Source organism: Oryzias melastigma, linkage group LG6 (genome assembly GCF_002922805.2).
Source record: "Oryzias melastigma strain HK-1 linkage group LG6, ASM292280v2, whole genome shotgun sequence".
Classification (NCBI taxonomy): Eukaryota; Metazoa; Chordata; class Actinopteri; order Beloniformes; family Adrianichthyidae; genus Oryzias; species Oryzias melastigma.
In genome coordinates this window covers 2,841,624-2,860,449 of record NC_050517.1, presented here as the reverse complement: position 1 = coordinate 2,860,449, position 18,826 = coordinate 2,841,624, and the positions used below count along the sequence as shown (strand labels likewise).

The window sequence follows — 18,826 nt, the reverse complement described above, 5'->3', positions numbered from 1 at the left end:
GTATTCTGTATAATTGTTTATTTGCATTGAATCCTTTCTGTTAAAAACAGATAGTTTGATGTAAGGGGCAAAAAGAAAAATCACTTGGCCTTAAAATACCCTTAATTCATTGTGTTGAGAAAAAAATAGAAATTGTGATTTTAAAACTGTGAATCAAATTGTGGCTTGACTGAATCGTTATATCCTGACCCCATGAGCCTGGACCACCCCAAATCCTGCAGAATTGTCTAAGGCTCTGGTCTTCCAAGCTCTGCTGAGTGAGTACAAACTCTGAAATGGTGAGCATACTTTCAGAGAACTGTTCAACAGTGTTGCCAAGAGAACAGAAGCTTCATGAACCAGAGGGAACATTATAGAAATGCCAGGAGCAACTGCAGTTTTCCATCAAAGCTGACACTTTTTTACTTTTCATATTGCAGGAAACACAGCCTTACAGGTGAGAATACAAAGAAAACAATTAAACCTCAACCGCACTCACACATCACATGCTATCTTCAACCCTGTAGCAAAAGAAAAGGAAATCGTGTGAAATCAAACTGAGATAAAAACCATTATCATCTAGGTAGTGTACAGTAGTGCACACACTAGTAAGCAGTGTTTGGATGTATTGTCTCACTATTACTATGAGGATGTTTTTATACAGAATATTGTCATCTATAAATTCAAATTCAAGAGAGAACCACAGAAAAGCAGGAGTTTCAGATTCTTTATTTCCTGTAAGTGAAGCTCTATGCTTTGTAAATGGAGCTTGCACAATGACCTCAGATTCAGCAGTAGGATTCTCCCAGTGCTGCTCCACAGCTGTAAGTTGAAGTCTTAATGGCTAGATTAATGCCTGTGTGCCTCTGGGGAGGCTGCGACTCAATGCTGAGCAGCTGTAATGGCTGCAAATGCCTCTGGAGAAACATCTGGATGGGAGAGGAAAAGAAGGAGGTTTGGCTGAGGTGGGGTCACGACGTCTGGAGGAACCAGAATGTGTGACTCTGGACAGAAAAGAGGTATGTCAAGTGTGAGAGACTCTTAGCTAAAAGGAAACATGGCAAACACTGCTCCTGCTGGACCTGCACCTTACAAATGCCTTTATACAGCTTAACTGGCAGATTTCTGAGTGGAAAGCAACCAGCTCCTCTGACTCTCATCAGCACTGAGTGTGCGTGCCGGCTGGATGAGATCCTTCATGTTGGCCGGCGTCATTCAACACCCTCAAATTCACTCCTGCCAGCAATTAGTCATGTGTGAGGGCTCAGTGTAATCTGGTCTTTTTAGAAGACATCATAATTAAGTGTTATCCTTCACTTTAGTTTTGCTTGATGAAACTATTTTTTTTTCACGACCTCCTTCTTTAAAACTATAGAGCCTTTAAAGGCCTCGTGCAGTGGCAATTTTTTTTTTTTTTTATGTAGAAAGTCAATGGAACTTGGAAAACGGATCTGATAAAAATATTCACTTAAAATGATCCAGCGTGATTTTATTGATCATTTTATGGTCGTGCACAGCTTTAAATTTGGGCGATAGGTGTTGATGGGCGGGGGCTGCGCGTGACGTCACTTCAGGGATCCCAGAGTGTAAACAACAATGGCGGACGGTTTGAGAAGCGACATAGACCACGATTTAGCAGATATTTCCTACATCATCATCCTACATCATGGCGGCGGCGCGTACGGACGCAGCGGCTCGCAGCTCTTGGATTGTGGAGTTACTTTTGTTACTTTTGTGTTTTTTGTGCTGCTCTTTGTGCTCCTCTGCACACATAAACATTCACTTCAGTCGACAGAAGCTTTTGGACATCGGTTCTACATTTCTGCATCTATCCGTAACGGAAGAGTTTCGCCGCGCACACGGCATTCCCACGGAGATAGCGAGACCAGCGGGCGCTCCCTGGATTGTTTTCGGCTTCGGCAGGAGACGGAGACGGAGGAGAGACAGGAAGCAGAAGCGGGGCTGCCGCTCAGGCCTGCAGGAAAGGCTAAGGAAAAACCCCCACAGACCTCCTCTTCCGAGTATGTTCCTTGCTAATGCACGATCCCTGATCAACAAAATGGACGAGCTGGAACTACTCATGAACGGAAACCGCTATGTTCGTGACTGCTGCGTGCTGGTTATATCAGAATCCTGGCTACACCCGCAGATTCCCGACGCGGCTATCCAGCTAACTAGCCGCGTTGTTCACCGCAGCGACCGGAACAAAGAAGGCTCGGGTAAGAGCCGAGGGGGAGGCCTGTGCATTTACATACACAATAACTGGTCAAAAGATAGCCAAATAATCCACAAACACTGTTCGCCGGACTTAGAGTCCCTTTCTGTTAAATGCCGTCCATTTTACCTACCCAGAGAGCTAACAGCCGTGCTAATCACAGCTGTTTACATACCACCCGATGCTAACGCTAGCATAGCTCTCTCCCTGCTAACAGACACAATACACAGACTACAGAGGATTCACCCTGACGGTTTTCACGTAATAGCTGGCGACTTTAATCAGGCAAACCTGAAGTCTGTCCTGCCTAACCTTTACCAACACGTGAAGTGTTCTACCAGAGGGGAAAATACACTAGATCACGTTTACACTAACATTAAACATGCATACAGAGCCACTCAGCATCCACACCTAGGCCAGTCAGATCACCTCTCTCTGCTTTTAACCCCTGCCTACACACCTCTGAGAAGGAGCTCAACCTCACTCATCAAGACCGTCACAACTTGGCCTGAGGATGCGCTCTCCCAGCTCCAGGACTGCTTTGAACACACTGACTGGAGTATTTTTGAACATCCGGACCTGACAGTATTCACAGAGGCCGTGCTGGAATACATCACCTTCTGTATGGGGACTGTCACGGAAGCGAAGCGCATTCGGGTCTTTCCCAACCAAAAACCGTGGATGACCAAAGAGGTCAGGTTGCTCCTAAAAAGACGCGACTCTGCCTTTAGGTCAGGGAACAAAGACCTGTACAGGACCGCCAGAGCCGACCTGAGAAGAGGGATCAGGAAGGCCAAGTTGGACTACAAAAGGAAATTAGAGGAACACCTCACCAACAACAACCCTCGGCAGGTGTGGCAGGGACTACAGCACCTGACAAACTTCAGGGGACAGACCAACACCGTGGCACACCCCAGCGCTGCACTAGCAGAAGAGCTGAGCGCCTTCTTCTCACGCTTCGAGACCACATCTGAAGCCCCTGAAGCCCCATCATCTCATCCTCACTCTGCTTCCAGCTCCAAACCCCTGACTGTGCAGACACAGGACGTGGCACGCATGTTCAGCAGGGTGAACCCCAGGAAAGCGGCTGGACCTGATGGAGTTCCTGGGAAGGTTCTGCGGGCCTGCGCCGACCAGCTCTCCCAGGTCTTCACAAAAATCTTCAACCTGTCGCTAGCTCAGGCTTTCATCCCTGCCTGCCTGAAGTCATCCACTATCATCCCAATACCCAAAAAGTCCTCATCCACAGCCTGCCTCACAGATTACCGTCCAGTTGCTCTCACCCCTGTCATCACCAAGTGTCTGGAGCGGCTGCTCCTGGGACACATCAAAGACTCCCTCCCTCCAACCTTCGACCCCCACCAGTTTGCTTACAAAGCAAACAGATCAACAGAGGATGCCATATCCATCACCCTCCACACTGCGCTGAGCCACCTGGAACACAGAGACACCTACGCCAGGGTGCTCTTTGTGGACTATAGCTCAGCGTTTAACACAATCATTCCTGGCATTCTGGTCAGCAAACTGTCTGAACTAGGACTCCACCCACTCACCTGCTCCTGGATCAAGGACTTCCTCACCAACAGACCACAGACAGTCAAACTTGGCCCCCACCTCTCTTCCACCCGGATGCTGAGCACAGGCTCCCCACAGGGATGTGTGCTGAGTCCCCTGCTGTACACACTGTACACAGCAGACTGCAGACCAGCCCACACCAGTAACACCATAGTGAAGTTTGCAGACGACACCACTGTGGTGGGGCTGATCTCTGGAGAGGACGAGACGGCCTACAGAGATGAAGTCCTGGAACTGTCAAGGTGGTGTCAGGCTAATAACCTCATCCTGAACACCACCAAGACCAAGGAGATCATCCTGGACTTCAGGAAGAACAGGGCAGATCCACCCCCACTCTACATCAACGGAAACCGTGTGGAGAGGGTCCACAGCTTCACCCTCCTGGGCACCACCATCTCTGCTGACCTCACATGGACGAACAACACCACGACTGTCATCCGGAAGGCCCAGCAGCGCCTGCACTTCCTGAGGAAACTTAGGAGGAACGACGTCAGCCAGGAGCTGCTGGTAACCTTCTACCGCTCAACCATCGAGAGCATCCTGTCATACTGCATCACAGTGTGGTTCTCCCACTGCACTGAAGCAGAACGGCAGAGCCTCCAGAGAGTGGTCAAGACAGCGCAGAGGATCATCGGCTGCCCCCTCCCCTCACTGAAGAACATACACCAGTCACGCTGCCTCAGCAGAGTGACTAGCATCACCAACGACTCCACCCATCCTGCTTTCCCTCTGTTCGAACTGTTGCCCTCTGGAAGGAGGTACAGGTCCATCAAAACCAGGACAAACAGACTAAGGAACAGCTTCTTCCCACAGGCAATTACCATACGGAATACACATACCTCCACCAACCACACCTCACTCTGACTTTCACTACAATGCGTGCAATATCCTGTCTGTGCAATAACTGGTTCACTGTGCAATAACTCAATATTTATTATGCTGTGCTCACAGCAACTTACCTCATTCCATTCTATTTTATCCACAAATATTTAATATTTAACAGTTCTGTACAGATTGTTCATTTTCTTGTCAAGAGTTGTAAATACAGTATTTCTATTTTTTATTCTATTTTATTATTATAATTATTATTTTTTAACTTCTTAGGTCCAAGGCTGCTGCAATTTCATTGTATCCCCATGTGCAATGACAATAAACGTTCTGATTCTGATTCTGATTCTGATTCTGATTTCTTTGGATGAAGGTGAGGAGCCTTCATCAAACACGGGAATTTTAACGACACAGGGTTCGGAGGGTGTACAGCCCTACCAGTTTGAACCGGAGGTTTCCTCATCTGAGGATACAGGGGCTTCAGATGACGATGGTGAAAGCTCATACAGCGATGGCGCCGAGAAGACGATCAAACTTGACTATTTAGAGGAAGAAAAAGTAAAACAAGGTTTCCGTAGGTGAACCTGCGGAAGGATCATTACCGGAAAAGGAAAGGCGCCGCCGCTGCCGCGGAGCGTCCTTTGTCGTCCTCCTCCAGGGCCGAGGCGGACGGAGCCCCCCCGCCCGGGTCTGCTGCTGCTGCGGCGACGGGTGGGCTCGCTCCCCCGCCGCCCTCTCGGCCTCCCTCGCCCGTGCGCAACCAACCCCCGCCCGGGTCCTCTTTCCAGACGGCCAGCGGGGTCCTCCTGCGCCCCGCGCGGAGGCCACCCCCGCCAGCCTCACGGCCCCGGGAGGGAGTAAAAACCCTTCGTGCGGGGACGACCGTCTGGCGAACCCACGGCGCCCCCCATGCCCGGCCCGGGGCCAACGAACCGCAAATCCCCCCTCAGCGCGGCGCGGCGGCCTCACACTGGCCGTCCGGCGCGCGCCCGCCAGGTGCCCGTACCCCCCCCCGCGTTCCTCCTCCGGAGGGCCGGGGAGGGCTCAAAGCCTCCCCCTGACCGGGGAGCGCCCCTCTCCTTTATTGAAACGGTAAATTCATGAAAGGAGACCCCCTTCTTCGGCACATTACTGCACCCAAATACCACACTCCTATTCACCATTATCCCGTTCGAATCCCCAAATCCACGGCAGTCCAAATTCTATTATGTTAAGTAATTCCATGCCCAGAAAGTCATCACAACACTAGCGGATCTAGCTGTATGTTCCTGTACTGACGTCACACGACCTATGACCTACTTATCGGTTGCTGCCCAAAATCTGAGCGACCGCGCTATCTTTGAACGCTTGTAGAGAGTGCACAGGGCCGCGGGTGACAAAATAATTATACGGGGGTTCATTTGTGACATAAATACTAATGTTTTATTGCAGTTTAAGAAAAATCACGATTTTCACCGCACGAGGCCTTTAAAGGTCATTTATGAAGAAAACAGGTGAAGGAGTTTGAGTACCTTAACTGTGTGCATATATATATCTCAAAAACATCACCCTTTGACCGAAACCCATAAAACATAATTTGCAAAACTCTCATTGACTCTTTGTAGAACATAAGACACTTTTTCACTTTTAAAACACAGCTGCCATTCTCAACACGTGAGAGTCAAAACTCAAACTCTGTTCCAACACAACGATCACCATCAACACACAACTGAGCAAAACTGGAGACATTTGTTACTAATTTACTGCAGTGAATATAAAGACAGTTCTGGAACAACTGCTCAGCTTTTTAAAGATGGATAACAGAGCAGGACCCAGACCCACACTAAGACCTGGACCCAGATAAAGAAGAAGGTTCTGATGAGTTCCAGACCATAGTTATTGACTGTATGTTGGTTTATGGAATGACCATGAGTGTAGCAGGTCAAAAGGTCAACCCTCAACTCAGCAATTCAAGTTGTATCATTCATATAGAAATTCAACAAGAAAATAACAGAGGAGATTTTGTTGTTGTCTGGGACAATGTCAGCTTTCCCTAAAGTTTACTCATCAGACAGTTGTTCAAGACTAACCCCTCATTTGTATTGGTTTTCTTCCACCTTGTTCTCCATAACCAAATTGATTTTTTTTTCTGCTTGGAAGGTTCACGAGAGACAACCATACACTCGACAAAACCTGTTGCAGGCCTTAGACATGGCTTTGATAGCATTACAGTTGGGTCTAGTCCAGACTGGATCAGACAGACAAGATCATTCTTTCCTGCTGTGTGTCTTTGGTCAACAATCACAGTGATGTGGGTGCAGAGCTCTGGTCTGACCCACAGAGAAAACATGGTGAAGTGCAAAAAATGTGGATTTACAACAAAAAAAGAAAAACCTGAAAACTATTTTTCGCAAAGCTTGGGGGTGGGGGGGGGGGGTCATTCCTTATCAACCATTTTATGAACAGTGCCAACTGTTTGTTGTATAGTGTGTTGTGATTGCTGCAGGTTTGTTAGTTTTGACAACAGTCTTCATTATGACCTCAAACTGAACTTTTGACTCAAGTATTTTATTTATTAAGCTTATATTTTGAAAACGGAGTTTGGTGTTTGGTTAAATTGGTCTAAAGTTTCAGTAAATGTGTTTTAGCATTTGGGATCAAGTGTAATATTTGGTACAGTAGTCTTTGTTTGTGATTGCACAAACCAGGTTTGTACTGATGATCTCATCATTCTTCTTCCTCCAAACACAGCGAGTGGAATTCAGATCAAAAAGGTCTATTTTGATCTAAGCTGATCACATGACTTTCTCCCATGATCCTCTGGATCATCCAAGTGGTCAAACTTAAGACGGTCTGGACATGTGCTGGTTTAAGTAGGAGAACCTTCAAACCATGACGTCTTTGTGGATCACCAACAGTAACCATGGAAACGGTGGTCTCAGCTCTTCTCAGGTCATTGACCAGCTCCCCCTGTGTAGTTCTGGACTGATCCTCATCTTTCTTGGGAACATTGAAACTCCACCAGGTGAGATCTGTCATGGAGCTCCAGTCTGAAGAAGACTGACAGTCATGTTTATCTTCTTCCATTTTCTAAGAATTGTTCCAACAGAGGATCTTTTTTTTACTGGTAATCACCTCGTAGTCCTTTTGTAGAGGTCTACAATTGTGTCTCTGGTGTCTTTGGACAGCTCTTTGGTCTTGGCCATTTTAGAAGTGCAAGTCTTCCTGATTGTGTGAGGTGGACAGGTGTTTTTATGGAGCTAACCACCTCAAACAGGTGCTTCGAATTTAGGATAATGAGTGGAGTGCAGGTGGACTATCTCAGGGTGGACTAACTGGTCTGTGAGGGTCAGAATTCTAGCTGATAGACAGATGTTTAAATATTTATTTGCAGTAGTAGCATACAAATGAATTATTTTAATATTTTCAATGTGCCTTCCAGATTTTTTTAGATGTCTTCCACAGTGGACATGCACCTGAGATGAACATTTCAGACCCTCCATGATTTCTATGGAAGAACTTGCAAAATCACAGGATGTTCAAATACTTTTTTGTCTCACTGTTTACTGGCAGAGTAAAATTTATGTTTTGAAAAGATTTGAGCTCAAATATGACAATTAAATAAAAAAACTCAGTTGTACAGTTTAATGTGTCTTGACTTCAATTGAAATAATTGTCATTTTTCTCATTTAAATGAAGTAGTTGCGAAAAACATAGTTTTAGGCTTAATTTTCAAAGCATTCGTGCAGACTGGTAGATTCTTGGATATGAGGTTTTTTTATGGGAGGGGGCAGTGTGCAGTGTTGTTCATACTCTGCACAGTTCTCCAGTCTAAAATGTCTGTGAGAGCTCCAGAAGGGAGTACACAAAGACTGATCTGAGATCACATAAAACACAGCAAGACAAACCCTCTGTCAAGCATCCTGGTGAGAAGACTGATAACTATTTCAACAGAAGGTTGTAAATCTGATCTTTAATGGTGACTGTCTGGTTCCACCGAATTCCGATGTTTAATCTTAATGAATTAATGAAACGTTGCACATTTTCTAATACTTTAACTTAAAAGAATATTGTGAAATCAACAGAACATGTCTGCTCACCAGAGGGAACTCATGAGAGACGCGTCCATCAGGTGGAAGCTTGGCCCCAAAGCCCAGTGCAGGGAACATCTTGTCACTGTCATAGTCCTGGATGATCTCCCCGACCGCCCGCAGCGCCATGGCGTAGTCATTCAGCTGGTACGGGCTCATGTAATGGAGGGAAGTGGGTTGCGACGGGTTGCCTGAGTCCCAAATGATTCAACAGGAAAAAGCACACACATCAAGGTCAGGAAAATCTGATCTGTTCCTGCAGATTTGATTCATCTTTAAATGGATGGACACTGAAAAAACACACAACAGACATTAACTCATGAAGGTTTCTCTGCTAATGACGAGTTCTAATGAGTGGTAAAGTAGTAATTACAAAAGTCTTACTGAGTACTCAAGCTTACTATTTCACTTTAAACTTTAAAAATGCGGCTAACTCCCCATGTCCTCTTCAATGAGTGGAGAATAAAAATGTCCTTTTTCAAACTGTTTTGCGAATAAGGCTTAATCTTTTTAACTTATTTATTTATTTTTTTTATTAAAACAGGTTTGCTGTTTACAAAAGAATCCTGAAAGGAAAAATGGAAAACAAGTTTTTTCCTTTTACGCTTTTGCAATCTCAAAAATGTTTCCTTTCTTTGCAAATGTTCTGGTTCTTAATACAGCATGTGTTGTGTTTGCCTTTACCGTTTCCCGTGAATGTAATCTAATACTGATCACCTCTATGGGCTCAAATCAGCTTAAAGTGAATGAGAAACAAGTAGATTGTAAATAAATAAAAAAGTAAATTTGAAACGTGAATAAAAATAAATAAATAAAACTGCTACCAATAAAAAAATAAATATGTATCTGTACTGTCATCTTTCCTTTTTCCATTTCTCCCTCTTTTCTTTCAGATTTCTGTTTTCAGTTTCAATTCAGATTTTACATGGGGGCGGGGCTTTGAGCTCATTGGCTACTGGGACGTGTCTCCCACGCAGTTGTAACGGTGATGTGACTTTTTTTTTTTACTTTATTGACAATTATTGCACATACAGAAACATTGACATTCCACAATACGTGTCAATAACATTTTCACATTTGCCAGGAAAATGAACAACAACAAAAAATGATATATGAAAAAAAAAAATAAAATAAAATAAAATAAAGGTAAAGGATTCTGCTACAGTTTCAAATGTGACCATGCTTCAAAGGTTCTAACAGCTTTTTTGTTAGTGCAGGACTCAATAGCATTTGTACACAATGTCATTTCTTTCTGAAAAACATAAAAGACAGTTTTTGTTAACATATTTACATTTATGAATGAAATATGCTTTCATTCATTCATTCATTTTCCTGACCGCTTTGTCCCTGCCGGGGTCGCGGGAGAAAGAAATATTTAGCCATAATTATAAGTAAGTTAACTATGTCCATTTTCTCTGTATTAAATCTCTCTTGAACAAAATGTCCCAAAACAATATGCTCTTAGAATAACTTACAGTCTTTACACAAGTGGATTTTTAGAACTTTCCAAAATACTTGAGAGAAAGTATAATACCAAAAGAGATGAGGCACAGTTTCTGGTGAGGAATGGCAAAATGAGCAGTTTATGTCCAGATCTTTTTTAAATTTAGTGAAAAAATGTTTTACAGGGTAAAATTTATGAATAATCTTAAAAGAAATTTCTTTAACTTTATTGGTGATGAAATACATATATTTGTGGGGCAGAGACCAAACTTTTTCCCATGTAATACTACAACCAAACCTACTCCAGTAAGAAATAACACGAGGTTTTGTGGTAATCTCATTTTGAAACAGTGAACGGATGTTTTGGTTATTTCTGATAGCTGCAACACATATTTTTCTAACCCACCATGATGCTGTTATTTTGGGGAGAGAACATGGAGTATTTGAAGGAGAACTGCTACACAAAACTTTAAGACCGCTTGGACTGGCTCCAATAACTAATGCAAACTCTGCAGGCGAGACGCGCAGATTATACGTGGAGAAAACTCATTGTATGACATTAGATTACCTTGTGGATTTATCAGTTATGTTACAAGAGAGATGTTTTTTTCAAACCAATTTTTAAGAAAAATACTCTTGTTTTTGTGAAGAATATCTGCGTTATTCCAAATACAGTAGCGCTGTGGAGAAAAATGATGTTTGCATATCAGAGTCCACGGCAACAAAACCTGCTTATGAAAGTTAGAACGTTTTAAGGGAATTTTTCCTATTTTGAAGTTACATAATAGAAGAAATGGCAGACCTCCAAGCTTATCAAATATATATTTTGGAATGAAGTTCCAAAATTCACTTTTTAAGAATTTTTTTAAACCATTTAAATTTAAGGACATTGTTTAGAGTGGAGAAGTCAAGAAAGTCAGGTCCTCCATTGGATTTTCGTACATGGTGTGTTTTATTTCTCCAAAGAAAATGAAAAAGTATGCGATCAATCCTATTTGCATTTTTACTGTCCAGAGATAGTGAGGAAGCAATGTAAACCAGTCTAGAGATTCCTTCTGCTTTTGCTAAGAGGTCACGACCTTTAAGTGACAGATCCCTTTGTCGCCAACAATTAAACCCGTTTTGTGCTTTTGTAATCATGGGGTCATAATTAATCAGTTCTTTGTTTTTGATCTTTAGTTATCTGTAATCCCAGATAAGTTACATTTTCTTTGACTACTATACTATTTATAGAGGTTAGAACACAATGTTTAAGAGGAAATAACTCACATTCCTTCAAGTTCAGATAAAGTCCTGATGCTTTTGAAAATGTTTCTATGATTTGAAGAGCCTGTGAATCTGTGAGGAGTTTTTTTAAGAATAATGTGGTGTCATCTGCCAGCTGACTGATAAGAATGTTTTTACCAGTAACAGAAATCCCATCAATATTACTAGTATCTGTAAAATACCTGTGCAACCAGAAGAAAAAGGTACACAGAGACAGGACCCCCTGTCTTATTCCTCTGAAGACAGAATCTGAGAGGTGCCAACACTCAACAGAACTATTTCCATTTGCATGGAGTGTTTTAACTGCACTAACCCCCCAAACCCAACTTTTCAAGACAATAGAGTATAAAAGGGTGCTCAGCAGTATCAAATGCCTTACAAAAATCAAGGAAGAAAATGAATCAGTAATAAGGTCTGAATAATCTACTAGCCTCAGATAGTTTGGAATGCATCTGTCTTTCATTAAACCTGTCTGATTCTCGTCTAGTACTGTATCAAGTACACTTTTAAATCTCATGGCTAATACGTGGCCAGAATTTTATAATCATTAGTAAGTAAACTGATCGGTCTCCAGTTATCTATTAGCAAAATATCTTTGTTGGGTTTGGGGATAAGGGAAATAACACCTTGAGTCATGCTGGCATGGAGGGTCATATTTGTGATACTTTCTGTAGAAACATTTAGTTTAAAGGGGGATAAGAGTTCTGGTGATGTAATGTCTTTTCTGCTGCAGAAAGTAGTCTGTTTATGTCACTGTATGGTGTCCTCGCTAATATCCAGAGCAGCTTTGACGGTCTCTCTGTTTGGTGGAGTTTTTTCAGCACGTCTTGTCAATCAATCTCCTCTATAGGGTTACGATACGATACGATACGCGATACATGGCTTACAATATCGATAATATTGTGATATTGCGATAATTGGTAAAAATGGTCTCTAATTACTAACATTATATAGAAGAACCTGTTTTTTGGGAAAATATATCCCCATTTATCATTTTTAGCTTAAACACAATCATAATAAACAACTTTTCTTATTTTTGTGCAACAAGTTATGGACACTTTTGTGCAACATTGCTGAAATCAGTAATAATATGTCTTTGACAAGCATTGACAACAACTGAATTAGAATTATCTGTCAGATTCAATGTTAACAATAGTAAACATGATCAGCAGTGACACTACCTAGTGCAGAATTGTTGTAACAGAACAAATATTAAATAAGTCAAGTAGTGACAGCTATCTACCTCCAAAAGAACGTCACACCAAAGGATGATCAATATAATGTTTTACAGCCTCTGTCAAAATGGAAGTACTTTTTTGTGCAGTTTTCCCTCACTAGAAAAGGGCTGAGCATCCAAAAATGAAGTCTGATTTACTCAGACTGTCACTTGAGATTATTTTTCCAATTTTTATCATTTTTCCATTTGGTCAGTCAGCAGTTAATAGGTAAAAACCTTAAAACACACATAATAATGGCAATAAATATAATTTTAAGTGCTTCAATTAATTAGCAACCTCCCTAATTTTACAGTGAATTCATGTACTTTATTTTAATTGCATTTAACTTTAAGTTCATACATCAAATCCTGTTTTTTTAAATTTAAGAATTACTTAAAATCAACATTAGCAACAAGTAATTACATTGTTTGAAAATGTCACATTATACATTTACCAAAGTTACACCGTACAGCAGCAGGTTAAACATCGAAGTGCATGAAAACAAAAATTCCGACGGTCCTTGAACAGACAACTGCGTAGCACGCGCCCAGTTCCCACAGCAAACAGGAAGTAAGTGATCGCTGACATTCTAGCGCTCAGACAAGTCACTTCTTACCGGGTGGATCTCCTACAGATGGATGATAAATGCTGACAGGTAGACATGCTTCACACACGCGCTACAGAGCCTGTATCTCACCGGTGCTTCTCCCGAATGAAGCCGTGCATCGCTGTTAAAAGTCCGACGCAGCGCGCCCATCTGCTCAATAGTTCCGTGGCGCGACTCAGACGCTCAGTGTAACAGCCTCCTAAAATGAAAATATAATATCGATACTTGGTGAGAACCCATCGAGAATCGATCGCAGGACTAAATATCGCGATATATCGTAATATCGATATTTTGGCACACCCCTACTCCTCCATGGCGTTTTTCACAAAGACGTGCAGCTTGGTAGTGTTAGATAAATCTTCTTTGTGATTAGATCCTTGTTTTCATCCTAATGCTAGACTTATTTTTATATGAAAGTTTAAAAGGTGAAAGTTAACAAAATAGAGAAGAATGTAGAAAATGTGTAGTGAGGAGCCCCCCTCTGTCCCCCCATGGGAAACATGTCCCAGTAGCCAATGAACACAAAGCCCCGCCCCCACAGGAAATTATTATCAGCTCGGCAGCGAAAACTCTGAATTGAAACCAAAAACAGAAAACTGAGATTGAAAATAAAGAAATGCAAAACAAAAAAAAAGAAAATTCAAAGCATCAGCTGTTTCTTTTGGATACATTAATTTTCAATTGGTAATTTTATGATTATTATTATTATTTTTTATTTTAGATTTTTGCTTTTTTTTTTCCTCGAATTTACAATATATTGCTCAAATTTCAAGTGTACTTCAAGTTTTCTTTTTTATTTTTCAAATTTACATTTATTGCTTTAAAAAATATATTTTTCAGTTACAAAGTCGGGGCTGCACGGTGGCGCAGTGGTTAGCGCTCTTGCCTCACAGCGAGAAGGCCCCGGTTCGAATCCCGGCTGGGACCTTTCTGTGTGGAGTTTGCATGTTCTCCCCGTGCATGCATGGGTTTTCACCGGGGACTCCGGCTTCCTCCCACCGTCCAAAAACATGCTTCATAGGTTCATTGGTGACTCTAAATTGTCCCTAGGTGTGTCTGGGAGTGGATGTGTGTGATTGGGGCCCTGCGACGGACTGGAGACCTGTCCAGGGTGTACCCCGCCTTCGCCCATCAGTAGCCGGGATAGGCTCTGGCACCCCGCGACCCCGAAAAGGGAAGAAGCGGTCTGGACGATGAATGAATGAATGAGTTACAAAGTCAGTTTTTTTCTTCACTTTAAGCTGATCTTGATTTGACCCAATACACATCCACTCCACTATAAGTATAATTCTAATATAGATATATAATGTCCTCTTGCTCCTCTTTCTTCTTTGTGCAGTTTGAAGCTGTAGTCAGAACCTTGAATCTAGCTGGGATCATTTCTTGCTTTTTTCTTTCTTGAGATCATGATCAGGACTGTAGTAAGGCTTTGGTGCCTTTCAAATGACTCATGCACCGAGAAGAACTTTACTTTGTTAGATCAGTATCAGCAAATACCAGAGGATGTTTAAAAAAAGAATGGTTTATCTTTTAGCTGTTGGTTGAATGTAAAAACAGAAACTTCCGTTCCACTTAAGTCCACAACAGTTCTGCAAACCTGCAGGCAGCATTCACCGCCACATCCCGGACACGCAGACACCCCAAACCTCTAAACGGTCGTCTCTCTGTAGCATCCTCGTTGTAATTCTTTAGCCATAGGTCTTCATGTTTTTGATCCATGTTGTAATTAAACATGCAATAGTTCTTCTAAAGTCTTTGATGTGACACATCATGGATTTTATTAAAAGAACAATCGTGAGACAGTAATAAAAACGTTGAACTACATGTGGATGAAATCCTTTTAATATTGGCTTTCCTGAATCCCTAAATTCCCTCTCAACTGTTTTTGCTTTCTTGCTGGAAACAAGTTAAACTCAGCAGATTTAACTCAATAAAACTAAAACACAGTGAGATATGAACACTTTATTACATATCTTTATTGTTGGTCAAAACTTTTTATGAGCAACAATGAAATGCAGTTTGAATCCTGAGAACAAAAAATGTTTTGTTTTAATACTTGTATATAGGGCTGGGAATCAATTAAAAAAATTAACTAATTAATCGTAGATCTGGAAAAATTTAATCGCCATTATTTTCTTTTTAGTTACAGTATTTGCCAGCCACTTATTATCTGCAAATAATCATAATATGAAATCACACGCGAAACTCTACATTTAGAACGTTTATTTTTAACTCTTTGGAATCTAGGGTTTAAAACTGTTTTTGTGTGTAAGTAGTTAATTTTCTGTATTTTCAGTTTGAAAGACTACCTGCTGTTTACTTGATATCATTTTAATCAGCACAATCTCTCCTATGTGCCACTACCTTTGTTTCGTCATTTTTCCATGTTATGTTCTCACACTAGAAAATAAAACCATGCAAAACAAGAAATTCTGTCTGGAAAATGAGATTCATTTAGCTGCAGAAACCTCAAAAGTGTTTAACAAACTGATTTTACAACATAGAATGAAAGTTTCAGATGTAATTTTATAAAAAACAACAAGAATACAATTTGTCAACAAACTAATACCGGTAAACATGTTTTTGAATAAAAAAATCCAGGCTATAAAGTCACACCAGACAGCCCCAAAAATAAGAAATTCTCTCCTAAGAGCACTGCAGTCTATTTGACATCTTTCTTGAAATTCTGTTTTTCTTTTTTTCCAGCTTTTCATATTTTTCTCATAAACTTTCTTTAATATGCTTGTGAAAAAACATCAAACATTTTTTTGGGAGAAGTTTGATCCAGCTGGATTTCAGGTCGGCTGCTCACAGGTGGGGGCGTGTCTGTCTTCTCTGAACTGTTTGCCTCATGCGGCGTCAGCGGGCGGGATTTTCCTCAATTTTTAGACGATGCCAGTGCTTGTTATTGTGGAAAATTCATGTCGGTCCCCATCCCAAAATAACATAATGAGGTTGGTCTCCTCATTGGACACCCCCCAAAAAGCGGGTGCACCGCTGCAGCCGCATTACAGCCGTCAGACACATTTTCGGTCTCCGCCTTATTTATTAAAATAGAAGATCGGCTTTGTCCAACAACTACAAATAAATCCCATATTATCTCTTCAATTAAAAAAAAATCTAAGTCACAGAATATAAAAAAAAGTTTACGTTTATTTTAGGGCTGTCAGATTTGTGGCGTTAAAACGCGTTAATCTGACATGTGCTTGACGCCGACAATTTTTTTGACGCATTAATCACGAATTTTCTCATACGTGCCTTTCCATACCGCGCGCGGGCGTCCCGCCCTCTAACTCACCGGCTGCTCTCACTAGATCACCGGCGGGTCTCCAAACACCGAGCTGCTAGCTAGAACCCCCTGGCGCTAGGACCTGGAGAGCTCCTGCACCCTAACCCGGCTCCGGTTCACGTCCAGTACCATGTCTGGTGGTACCGGCTCGCGTCCGGCGCCGCGTCCCGAGAGCTGCGGACCCCCGATGTTCCGAACAGCACGCGCACCGGGGGACGTTTTAAATGTTCTGGAGGTTTAAGCGTGATCCAGCCCCAGCATAGCGGTCTGTCTGCCGGCATATTCATGGCGTGAGCTCTGCTGGACACGTCGCTGCATCGACCTGCAGCGACGCGGCGGCAGTAACAGACTGTCAAACTATCCACAGTGTATCCCGCTTTTCTCAGTCTTTAATGTTTTAAAAAACAAAAGTTCATTGGAAATAATAAATATCTATTTCATTTATTACTGTAGTTCAGCAGAGGAGGAAAAGATTTGGTCCTGACAAAAAATGAACATGAAAGTGTTATGGAAATGTTATTTTTGATGTTTTTTATTTTATTTTACTGAACGTTGATTGAAGTTTTGAATTTAAAATGCCCTTCACTTGCACTTGGGCTTTTGTTAGGCATTTTATGTTACAGCCTTTTATTGTTAAGAAAGGTTATCTCAATACAATGTTACAAAATAAAGTATTTCTGATGAAAACTATAAATTTTGTCATTCTTGTTTTCATCATTAATGTAGAACTACTAAATTCCACGAACCACACATTTTTTTTCCTTAAAAAAAGGCCACATATTAATTTGCAATTAATCGCGAGTTAACTGTGGACAAAATGCAATTAATCGCGATTAAATTTTTTAATCGCCTGACAGCTCTAGTTTATTTTAGATGGAGTATTATTATGCTGATCTCACAGCTCAATGGCAGGACGCCTGATTAATAACATTTAACAAATTAATTATGTTTTATTAATCACGTGTGTTAACGCATCAACATGTACAGCCCTACTTTTATATGAGAGACCAAACATTGAAAAAAATGCTGTGTCTGGTGTTACAATTTGATTGTACCAAGAAAATATGAACAAATATCAATAATCAGATCCATGCAGGATGAGAAAAACTGTTTCCACAATTCTGACTTAAAAACAAAGACTTACTCTGCCACAATTCTGATCAAAACAACACTGAAGCAGCATCTGTTCCTTCAGTCTTCCGCTCAGTTTCATTTTGGTAAAGCTGCAACACTTAAAAAAGTTCCACGACTAGTGCCTCCATTTCCTCAAATAGTTGGGATCAGATGTCTTTGGAAATCCTTAATGAAGCTTAAATGAATCCATCTGGAGCATCAGTGAATTTCACAGGAGCAGAATGTTGGACAATAAAGTAAACACTACAAGCTGTAAGCATTCATATCCTATTGGACCCACGCATTTCTGAGACCCCCGTCTCATCAGCACCACCCAAACTTTACTTAAAAACCCATTGGATAAAACCTGGTCCATGTTTTCTGCCCTGTAGTTCATCGTCGTTCCACTAGGGGCAGTAGGAGGCTTTTCCTGCTCATCTCAAAATGGCTGCCTCCATGGAATCTCAATTTAGGTGGGAAAAGCTTAGCTAATTTTTTTAAATTTATGGTGAGAATAACTCATATTGTTAGCCAATTCTTTAAAAGACTACTTACTGAAAGAATGTAACATTTGTCGATTCTTTAAAATTGATTTACACCATGTTAAAGTGGATCCAAATTTGAGACAGTAGCAAAATAAAGAGATTTTTTTTTCCTAAACACTCATCTTAATATTTGTCTTTCCTAAACTCTATCCATCCCTCCATTTTCTGAACTCGCTTTGGTATCCCTTATGAGGCCACAGGGTAGCCAGAGCCTAACCCAGCTACTGTTGGGCGTCGCAGGGCAAATCTACAAGTGGTTCTACAAGTGGATCCCACTCAGCTTCTGCCAGAAGGACTCAGGCACCTGTACGGCACAGGGCAAGGAGCTTTTCGTAACCCACATTTCACAGTCCGCCCACCAGACGGGGATTCAGAGCTGATGGACTCTTCCCTCTTCACTACTGAAGAAATCCTGGTTAGTTTATTTTCCTTCTCTGAGTAATCTGATTACCAGTGGGTGAACTGCTCTGATCTGAGGTCAGAACAGTTAACACACATACAAATACCACAATCATCCTCCATAAAACATAAAGATCGATGGTCCTGCCAGAAAACCTGGAAATAGTGAGAAGTCTAAAGCTGTCATTGACTTTGAATAGAAGACAAGATCAGTCTAAACATTCATTATTGAGAGTAAACTCACTCAGATCTTGTTCAAATGTTTCTAGAAGTTCTCTTT

General features: G+C 41.6%; 1 protein-coding gene and 1 long non-coding RNA gene across 4 annotated transcripts in view; one reads left to right on the top strand and one right to left on the bottom strand.

The window, feature by feature from the left end:
- LOC112152403 (copine-8) overlaps positions 1–18,826 on the bottom strand; it is a 66,314-nt gene that overhangs the window by 15,547 nt on the left and 31,941 nt on the right. For both annotated transcript variants that reach the window (XM_024281963.1, XM_036212620.1), the window contains one exon: positions 8,677–8,858. In XM_024281963.1, the coding sequence (XP_024137731.1) occupies positions 8,677–8,858 (182 nt within the window). The remainder of the gene's footprint in view (positions 1–8,676; positions 8,859–18,826) is intronic.
- On the top strand, positions 6,696–9,471 carry LOC112152404. Of its 2 annotated transcripts, none has more exons than XR_002920290.2 (2): positions 6,696–7,601; positions 8,680–9,471. It is a non-coding gene; the product is annotated as an uncharacterized LOC112152404 (long non-coding RNA). The 2 variants fall into 2 exon arrangements; XR_002920291.2 differs by having other exon boundaries at positions 8,662–9,471.